An 11025-nucleotide genomic window follows, 5' to 3' on the forward strand; every position below is an offset into this window, starting at 1 on the left:
AGCACTTTAAAACAGGATTGAAAGTTAAACAGGATCTTTGGTTTAATTTAAGTAAGCCGCACATGCACCCCCCCCCCCCCGAACACTTCCTCTGCCTGAGGCAGTGACTTCTTGCTGACTCCTCACAAACATGAGTGGTGCAAAAACAAATTGCTGTAACGGTCATGTTTAACTCCTTATGACACAGATGAGTTCACTGTTACTGGCACTCACAGCTTTTGTTTTTTTTCTATGTGTGTTTATGTGGGGGGAAAAAAGTATTTTCGGCCCAGTGGGCGTCATTTGACCACTGACCTAATTCTGGCTCTGGTCACCGCAGGGCGAATTTCACCCTGCAGTCCAGCGCTGTTCCTGAGGTGATGCTGAGAGACTTCATGCATGATAAACTTCACCAACAGATTGTGCTGACTTTAAAGCACAGCAGCAGCCTGATGGGATTCAACTAGAAATATAGATTGCTTTCAGTCTTGTAAGAAGCCTGGGGGAAGTTTAGCTTTCGCAAAGCTTGATATGAATATATCCGTATAATTTTAGGGTAAGCCTACATCTGTGAAGCAAACAACAAAGTTTTGAAAGATGCTACATTTTACTGTAATTAGAGGAAAATAACAACTTAGAACATTATTTGTGATACTGAATCCCAAATTATATGTGTTTGTTTTCTGATCTGGAATACAGGAAAGTTTCTGTTTGGTCTCAAACTGACACTACCAGAAGTCCTAAAGAACCAGCTTCACTCCTAAAACAGATGGTCTGGCCCCACCAGAGCCTTGATTACAACATTAGGAGTGATTCTGGCAACTGAAAGACCTTTTATTTAAATATTTAGTAGAGGTGTAATTCTCAAAATCCACACTTCAGAGTGGATACCTCCATTTTTCTTTCCACAGTCTATAGTTTTTGTTTTGTTTTGTTAGTGGGGATGGATATTAATAATGAGGGGAAACCAATTTATACCACAGGCGTGATTCCTCAGTTAGATCATGGATTAAAAATTAACTAAGTTTATTTGTAGCTCCCGCTTTACCTGAATGGCCTGTGCACATTGTAGCTATCAGCAGACTTTATGCTTTTAACATGACATGTACAACTCCACGTAGTTAACTGGCATAACCAACATAAGTGCATGGTTAATTTGCACATCATCACATAAGCACATTATTACCAGGCTTTTTCTAAATGCTAAATGCTACTTACTCCACACAGAAAGTATTTTATCTGCATATTTCACCAAAAAGCTTTTCTAGCATACCAGTAGTTAGGTCAGCTATTTCTCTGTCAGTGAAGAGTAAATTTTCAGAACTCTTCTGTTACATATTCTCAGTTTCATCTGTGTTTACAACTAATTTCATCTTGTTGAACGTGATGTATTTCAGGAGATATCTGAATACACTATGAATAAAAAATTAAAAATAAAAACTACAGAAGTCTCTAGACAGTCATATTGTGATTTTCATCTTTACCAATGCTTAGCAATATCAGTTTATCATTTAGCCTTTTAAATATTTTGTCAGTAAACACTTTGCTTTGGGGGGGCAACGGTTTTTCACAGCTGCTGAATTACAGTCCTAGGATGTTCATAATTACCTCTACACAATCACTTCACAGTAAAAATTGCTAGCAGTGATATAAAATGAATAAGATTTCAGGAAAAAAAGAAATTTTGAAAGTAATTGCTTCAAACCAAACAATCAACAGAATCCTTGAACACCTTCAGTGTGAATGTACCAGCTGCTGAGGAGCAGTCAGACAATAAATACAAATATATTTTATTTATGAAAACCTCCTGAAGCAAACAGTCAGCTCAGGAAAAAAAAACAACAACACTGCATTTGATTCTGGAGGTTATCTGTCAATGTAGGAATGCCAACTGTTTTCACCCTATTTGCTTTTTTTTTTTTTAAATTTCCATGGTGTTGTTTTTTTTTTTCCTTTTCTCCCCAATGAGCACTGGTGAATGGCACAGTTTTGCTCTTTAATTTTACACAGAAACCTTTGTGCATTCTTGTTTTTCTATCCAAGTTAGGACGTTAAGTTAATATTTGACCAAGTGAGGACTGTCATGTGCCTGGTGGGAAAGGGTCAAATAATACTTGTATTTCCTCACCGAGTACACTGAGCTCAGCGTATGCAGTGATGTTGTGGTTCTTGTTGGAGGCTGTACAGCTGTAACTGCCAGAGTCGTCGTCAGTGACGCTTCTGATGATCAAGTTGCTGCCCGCCAGTAGAGAGTACTTCTTGTTCCTAGAAAGACGGAAAGAGTTTTTGCATTTCATTATTGCTTCTTTGTTACTTGCATAGAGGAAAGATCAGCCTAGCTTTGATACCTAAATAATAAGTTTTTTCTATGTACACTTGTTGGCCATGCAACTGATCTACGCAACTATCTGAGCCATGGCAGCAGCTCAGTGCATTTAGACATGTAGATATGGTCAAGACAATGTGATAAGGTACAAACGGAGCATCAGAAATGTGAAGGAAGGGGATTTAAGTGACTTTGAACTTGGCATGGTTCATTATGTCAGACAGGCTGGTTGAATATTTCAAAAAACAATAATCTACTGGGATTTTCCCACACAACCATCTCTAAAGTTTACAGAGAATGGTCCATAAAAGCAAAAATACATATTGAGTAACAATTCTCTAAAAGTGCTTTGTTACGGTTAGAGGTCAGAGAAGACTGGCCACACTCATTTTGTCATGAGTCAGTGTCTGGCTGGCAAAGTGTTGACCCAATTGCAGAACACAGGACTGAACACAAAACAATTTTATTGCTGGAGTTTGAGGAGGGAGATACAAAAATACCAAAACTCTAACTTAACACAATTCAAAAACTAGTTTCCAATACTAATAATACAGAGCACACGCAAGGAGAAGTATGACAACAACACGACTACGAACAAAGGAAGATGGAAGACTTAAATACACACATGACGTAAGAACAGAATGAAAACACTTAAAGAACACAGGTGAACAGATTCTACTAACAAAGTAAGGGAAGGAAAGCAGAACAAAATAGATGTGGGACACGAGAAAATTAAGACAGGGAACATAAGCTTATAGACAGAGACCCAGACTCATGCAAACTCTATGTAGGAAAAGCGTAAACATAGAGACATGAGTGAGAGAGGACACAAGAGTCACCTGATAAAACTAACACGACCAGTTTTTCGTTATTGCTGTCATGCCTCTTCCCTTTTTCGTGTCCAGTCAGTGTTTTGTCTCCTCTGTCTGCCGTGTGCTTCCATGTCTCTTTATCCACTGTCCTAATGTCAAGCTCATGTCTGTCTCAGTGTGCATGTCACTTCCTGTTTTATTTTGACAGTTCCTCGTCCCATGTGTGTTTGTTTAGTTTTGCTTTCCCTGTTTCGTTAGTTGGACTTGTTGCAGCTGTGTTTCCACCTGTTTCGCTTCCTCTCACTATCCTCTGTATTTACATCCTCAGGTTTCCTCTGTTCCTTGTCACACCATTTTTGTTTCTCCTCATGTTTGTGTTAGTCTGCATTTTCTGTAAGTGTACATTTTGGTTTTCTGAAGCTCCAGCAATAAAAAGCTGCCCGAGCTCAGTTTCCATCTCCGTGTCTGCGAACTGCCAGCCACACATCAACACGTGATAAGCTGCTCCTGGCCTTCTACCTCTCCTCAGTGGACAGTAAGCTCTCCTACTGCCTGGGTGTTTGGTACACAGGTGTGCTACTGAGAAAAGGAAGGCTGTGCAGAGGGTAATTAACACTCCCCCAAAAAACACTGACTGCCCTCTGCCGTCCCTAGATGCCATTTCCAGATCCTCCTGTCTCAGAAAAACCAAGGCCATCACAGTCAAAGGAGCTTGGAAACAAAAGCGTCTGGACTTCTTTAAGTTGCTTGAAGACGTTTTACCTCTCATCCGAGAAGCTTCTTCAGTTAGCTCCTTTGACTATGATGACCTGGATGACTGAGAACCTTCACAGACACAAGGCCATCACAGGTGACCAATTACAGCCCCCCACCTGTTTGACCCAATGCCCTCTGGACCGCCTCAGGTCAATCAGGTCCCACACGATCAGACTCAGGAACAGCTTCATCCTCTGGGTCATTCGGACAGCAAACAAACAACCCCCACCAATCTGAGCCATGGTCTGAGCAACGCTCATCACTCAGGCCACTTGCACACAGACCAAGTCTTTTGCACTCCTTTCAAGCACTTTGCAACGTGTCCTCTAATGTGTGCCTTTTACATTGTGTGCCTTCTCCCTGTTTTATATATATTCCTCTTGCTTGTATATTGTCTCCTTGTCTGTTATTTATTCTTGCTGTCTTAATATTTATATATATTCCTGCACCGTTTGTGTGGAACACCCAAAATTTTGTTGTACAATGACAATAAAAGCCTATTCTATTGTTTATACACCACTCTGCATTTAATCATTAGTCATCATTAATCTCTGGCTCACTTCCAAAGCCTGTCTTCCTCCCCCAACCCAAACCGGTCATGGTAGATGGCCTGAGTGTGGTTTTTCTGGGGGTTTTTTCCTTTTAAAAGTTTTTCCTTCCCACTGTCACGAAAGTGCTTGCTCATATGGGGTCCTATAATTGAGCACACTACGAGCTAGATATAATACTACAAACTAGACACAGACCAAAGGTAAACCAAAACAGAGACAAGGGCTACACACTGAGATGAGACAGAGTGGATGGAAATGAGAGGGGACAAACAGTGTTAAAGAAGAATTAGGGAATACGAATATAAATAAAAACATCTTATTAAGTCTTATTCTAAATCTTGTTCTTACTGTTATCTCTTCCAATTTGTTAAAACATCAACCTGTCAACATAAATTTCAGACATGGGGGTGATGAGGATGAAATTTCTAGGAGACAAGTTGGGCAAGTAGGGTCAGTGAAGATCCCCCACAGTTTAGGTTGTTTACAAAAGGTTGTTTCAGGTTGTGTATCTTTACATAAAGAGTCCAAAACTTTAGTTTTACAGCACCATGTCTATTACTAAAAAGAATGTAATTCAGTGTATTACTGTGACTCACTAATATGTTGTAATAGCTCTTTTCCACAAAGGAATGAAAAAATATCATGCTATGAACGCACAAAATCATTCAAACATTTACCACCAGGGCACAGCAATCACTGGGTCATACTGGGATCAGTGTGGGTAAAATCGGATGTGTGCTGTTGGTGGTTTAAACATGGATTAACACAGTAAAGCAGACAGACCAGCTCTGAATCAGTTCCTCTCCTCTCCTCCACTGGATGCTCGGAGTCGGGTAACCAGAGGCTGAACACTCAAGCACCGCATCTGATCCCAGCAGAGCTGTTACTCGGGTCGGGCTCTGAAGGAACTGGAGGTTCCTGCTGACCCCAGGTTCTGAAAGAGAGAAGAAAAGGAGAAAAGGAGATGGTAAAGGTCAAACATAGTCCAGTACATTCCGAGACACACAATTTGGCCACGTGTCATTTTATAAGGATGTCGTGTGAAAACAACAGCAATCAACTGGTTGTTAACCAGTCAGCCAAAAGAGCATTTTTAGCATTCATTGTGTTGACCTGTGTTCTAGTTTTGTGTTCTAGTTTTTCCCAAAGGTACTGGAGGAGAATTCTGCACAAAACTGAACAAATAATTTCCTTACAGCAATTTTGTGCATGGATGGATATAATGGCTGGTCATGTTGAACCAGAAAAAGCCTTCGCTAAGTGGGCAGGAAATAAAATATCCCCTCTCTTCTGCTTATCCTTTTATCCTTTTCGGGGCTGGGGGTGCTATCACAGCTGTCTTAGCAGGAGGATACACCCTGGACAGGTCAGCAGTCTGCCACACACCTATGGGCAATTTAGAGTTTCCAATTAACCTATCCCCGACAAGCGGGTTCTCTCCAGAGAGTACCTGGAGAGGGTTCCTCTCTGGAGAAACAGCCCCCACACAAACATGGGGAGAACATGCAAACTCCACACAGAAAGACCCCGGCCTGAAGCTGGAATTGAACTCACTTCTTGCTGCGAGGCAACAGTGCAGACCACCGTGCTGCCCTGGAAATTAAATAAATGCCCTCATTTTCATCTTATCAGCATGTAAACCAATGGAGATTCTTAAACCATGATAGATGCATTGTTTAGAAAGTTTTTCATATTTATAAGATTGCTGGTTGACATGATAGCTGTCCTTGGTGCTGCAAGATTAGCTGGTTCTGAGGACAGACGTGAACAGCTAATCAGTAATCATTTACATGCCAACGAGTAACCAGCTTATTGAGAAAAATGTGGATTGTACAGTGAAAGAGCTTTTTCTTCATCATAAACCTGCTTGAATTTAACCATTGATTTCAGAGAGTCTTAGAGTCCTTGTCAGTGAAAGTAAGCTATGAGAAGCATAAGCTAAAGTCAAAGGTTCTGCTTTTGTTTCTTTCTTTGCTCTTGGGAGGAGTTCCTTGGATGACATCTCAGCTGAGGAACTGACACTAATTAGAAAGCAGCTATTGGATTTCTCCAAGGTTGAATAGATCTAGCATCTGTATGGAGAGGAAAAAAAACAAGCTTAAACAAAAAGCTCTGTTGGGTTGTAATCCTAACTGTAAACACAGCAAATTAAAATGGAAAATGGTTATTGGTTGGAGATATAAAAGTTCTCAGGCTGATGCAATAAAATGTTTTCTTCAAAGACATAAAAAAAATATCCCAGTTTGGAGTGGAATATAATGGCTGCTACTGTTTTTGTTCTTGTTTGCCAGGGTGATGTCCCTGCAAGGGGTTCTTAAAACATACCACGTCTCCCAGCTAAAATCTTTCAGTTTACTCTATGAGACTGGGCTTAGTTAAAAAAAAAGCTTGTAAATAACTGTGAGGTAAGCATCTGTATGTAGTTTAGTGGAAAAAAATCAACAATTTAGATTAAAAAGACTGAATGTGTTATGCGTAATCATCTCTCGTTCACCATCTAATTCTGCTTTCACATTGATATTTCTCTATTTGAAGCCTAACCTTGATGAGCTCATGCAGTTTTCCACCAAGCTGATTAGAAACCCAAATGCATCTCCAAGAAATCAGTGTGAATGTTCTCCTTTGATGGACAAACCAGAAGTCACGTTGTGTTTCATCCACTGGCAAAGGCATTTAGTGGTGTGATATCCAACACAAGCTTTCATCTAAGAAAACCTAAGGGCCTGAAGGAACACATACACACGCGCACACACACACACACACACACACACACACACACACACACACACACACACACACACACACACGACATCTATGTCTATACGGGGTCAGGTTTGTGTTCACCCTCAGGCACCCCCTCAGGGTGAAAGAAAACCTGACTCAGAGTGACTAGACCCAGAACCAGACTATTTCCTTTAGTAGACAGGAAGTTGCATCATTATCATAATCACCATCATCCGCCAGTGGCACTGACACACACAGATATGCACCTCTAACCTGAAATATTTTGTAATCATCTTTTACTCCTTATCTATGAATAAGCATGAAGTTATTTCACATCTGCTGCTCGTCGTGAAATAAGAAACAGTCGAGCCGTTTCCCCCTGAAAGTGAATTAAGGTGATCAGAGGATGAATTTTCAAAGATTAATTTTCAAACTTGTGTGACCCTCTGCAGATTCAGGAAGTAAGTCAGACCTCTTACTTCCAGAACTGCCTTAAAGACTCAACAAGGTGCTGGAAACATTCCTCAGGGATGTACCACCATACATTTAAATTCACTAAAATCAGCCTTTCTTTTCTCATTGCCCTCACTACCCAACCAGCCTGTTAAAAAGGCAATTTTTCCTTCCAAGTATCACCAAGAGCAGGGATTTCACTTTGATCTTAAGAGTGCCAAACCAGTGAAACTGCCCTTTTTTCTCCATGTATAGAAGTTAAATTACACATTTAATGTACAAAGCAAAAAATAGTAAAAAGTAGTAAATCTGTACATCTGTCAGCACAACTCTTAAACTGTAAGAAATGTATAAATTGACAGAAAACATGCCGTTAGCTCGTGCAGACTGTCCTGCCATTCTAAAACTTAACATTCATGTTTATTAGTGGAATGTGTTAATATGAATCCCACATTTCTATTGTAGTTAGTGAAAAAACAGGAACTTTGTGTCATTTAATTATTCACCTGCTTCTTATTTACTTTAGTGTAGCATGAACAGCCATGAGGGAGGTCTTTATGAGTCTGAAAAAGTGTAAAACTTGTGAAAATACAGCTAAAATTCCATAATTTATGCACTGTGTGCTTCTCTAGAATAATACAGGGTATTTACCTTACAATACAAAGCACCTTGAGGTGACTGACCTGACCTGAATGAACCCCTGAACGAATTCAGCTGATACAAAAACTATCTCAATAACAGTTCAAGTAAAACAACAAACTGCCCGTTTGTCTATGCGTTTACATATTTACATATTTAATTCAGCAAGTGTTCCCTGCACTATGATCCCATCTGTGAGGTTCAAAAATATACACATGGATAATAAATAAGATGTAAAGCTGTGCAACTTCGTGATTCTGGGAAGAAAAAAAGAAAAGAAAAGAAAAGAATCAGAAACGGAAAACAAGATCATCAGCAGAAAACCCCGAGCGGTGAACACGACCAAACAAAAGAAGAAGAAGCGGGAGAAACGTCCTCGCAGCAGATTTTCTTTTTGTGTGTGCTGGTCGCAGAGGCGAGTAAAGAGCGAGGGATCACAGAGATAATCACTGAACAGAAGCGTTGATCCTTTAATATTTTCACGGGCACGTCGCCGAAGGAGGCTGTCAGCAAATCAGATGACACACCGACACCCCTCGCATCACAACGAGGAGGACACACACGCAGACACGAGCTATTCGCTGCATGCAGACAAAGACACACAACACCTGTGAGGAACGACGACAAATATATTCACCGCTGCTCTCCTCTGAAATGTTGAAACAAAGATAAACTGTCCCTTTAATGCGTTTTCGAAACTAATTATTAGATAAGTCATCCTTTTCCCAGACCTTCAGCTCAGTTCACTGCACAAACACGCTCAGAGTTATTATTTGTATCTAACAGACCAAGAGGCGTGTTCTCATATCATGTTATTACTGTGTTCTCGTCACATGACCTTGTTTCTTCTTTAGTTTTCATGCTACACCAAACTACCCTGTATTAATAAAGGTAATACATCATACACTTAAGAGTTGCTCTTTTAAATGCTAGAAAAGTAAATCTAATATATATATATTGCTTTTATTGTTATGTGTTCTTTTGCATTTAAGGTAGAATTTTAATTCACAAACCAGAAAAAGTCTGGGACTGTGTGGATTTCCTGGTGTTTGGTGCAGTCGGTAGCTTTCGGTACTCCTCTTACCCACTTGTGATTCTGCATTGAGTTATAATGAATCAGAGGTTTGACCTTTCAGCCTTCACCACGTCACCAACCAACCACTTAAGGGTACGGTTAGGATTAGGGTGTCTAAGCCAAGAACAAAACATGCATAGTTTCAGAAACTAGAAAATCTCATTTTTAAAGTGATAAATATGAACACAGCCGGACCCTAAACAGGTAAGTGTTTAGGGTCAGTAAGTGTGCTAAGAGATCAAAATCAAAGCACTTCTTTGTTCACTGTTGGGAACAAATCCCATTTCCAAGGTAAGTGGATTAATCCCAGTCCTGTCTGGATTCTGATAGGATTCAACCTGATGAATTTTTTTGTTCATCAGGACTTCCAAGGTGTAATTTTAAGCTTTAGTGTATCTCAGAGCAGGATGGAAGAGGACAGTTTTGGCTCGCTGCGATCCTGCCTTCTGTTCACAGAGGCTGTCCTTTCTTAACTCGGGTTCATCTGAAGGTAAAATGAAGCATCAGCAGGTTGAGTTTAGCAAATTAAGGTATGCTTCCTGTAATAAATTTCCATATTTGAATTTCCAAAAAATAGTGTTTTCTTGCTGCAGTGGAGTCTGAGAGGCACAGTTTGGAAAAGTCTCTCAGAAACTTATTTTTCTGTCCTGTGTCATGGATAATTGAAAAATTCTGCCCTTCTCTGTGTGAAGCTGGCCTGGCTCAATGGAAAGATCCATAGTATCATGTTTTGTCTTTATATAATGTTTTAATACTAGATATACTGGACTGCACTGCAAGTTATCTTATGTGGAATTTTCTGAATGTATTCTGTGGACAGTGGTGATTAGGTAATGTTGCTTGTCTACACTTGTTGTTATTGTTGTTGTTTATTAAAAGTGATGCAAATTGCTGTTGCATTCTGTATTATTGTTTTGACCCCTTTGCAAAGGCAAATTAAAACCTCACAAAGACGACACGTTTGTGTGTAGATCATTTGTTTTAGATTTCTATAACAACACAGAGGTACAGTCTGAATGGATGCACCCCATAAGGCTAACTGCATATTGAGGCACAAGGTAATTATGTGTAACTATTTAACCTTTCATGGCTTGCATATGTTCCTCAGCAGTAAAAAGGGCATATTTATGCTGTTTCTTATATCAGCACAGAGGTGCAGAGAATAGTGCGTCCACTTCACAGATTTGGGATTTGAATCTTACTGGTTGGCTTTCTCCAGGTTCCTCCCATAGTACACCTGTAGTAGTTCCTCCCATGTGGCACCTGTCATTTAGGTTAATTGATTAAATTAACCTAAATGACAGGTTAAAAGATTTTAATTAGGATTCTAAATTGACAGTAGGCACAGATGTGAGTCTGATAAACCTATGAGGTCAGTGAGACTAGACAGCAAATGAAACTTTTAAGAGCTCTGTGTTGCGTTAAGGTGCAAAATTGTTGCAAGACATTAAAAGCTGGTAGAAGCAACACGGGTACAAAACTTTGCTGTCAAGGACACAATAGCAGTATCTTAGAGGGTATTTCCTCAGCAGAAGGTGTATTATTTCTAAAATATATTTTCCTGAGTGTCACGGTTCTGGGTAATTTTGACCCAGCATTTTCTGTTTCTGTTTTGGTGTTTTTCTAAATTATGATTTGTTCGGATTTTTGAGTTGTGCTGGTTTGATTTTGTATTACGGGTTATATTTTCTGTCAAGTCTGTCTCTCTCT

At 39.8% G+C, this 11025-nt stretch overlaps 1 protein-coding gene across 2 annotated transcripts in view; it reads right to left on the bottom strand.

The window, feature by feature from the left end:
* Positions 1-11025, bottom strand: part of dcc (DCC netrin 1 receptor) — a 324319-nt gene that overhangs the window by 195386 nt on the left and 117908 nt on the right. For both annotated transcript variants that reach the window (XM_025909079.1, XM_019361335.2), the window contains exons 4-5: positions 5208-5358; positions 2108-2244 (exon numbers count right to left, since the gene is read on the bottom strand). In XM_025909079.1, coding sequence (XP_025764864.1) covers positions 2108-2244; positions 5208-5358 — 288 coding nt within the window. The remainder of the gene's footprint in view (positions 1-2107; positions 2245-5207; positions 5359-11025) is intronic.

The sequence above is a fragment of the Oreochromis niloticus genome, linkage group LG7, assembly GCF_001858045.2.
Source record: "Oreochromis niloticus isolate F11D_XX linkage group LG7, O_niloticus_UMD_NMBU, whole genome shotgun sequence".
Classification (NCBI taxonomy): Eukaryota; Metazoa; Chordata; class Actinopteri; order Cichliformes; family Cichlidae; genus Oreochromis; species Oreochromis niloticus.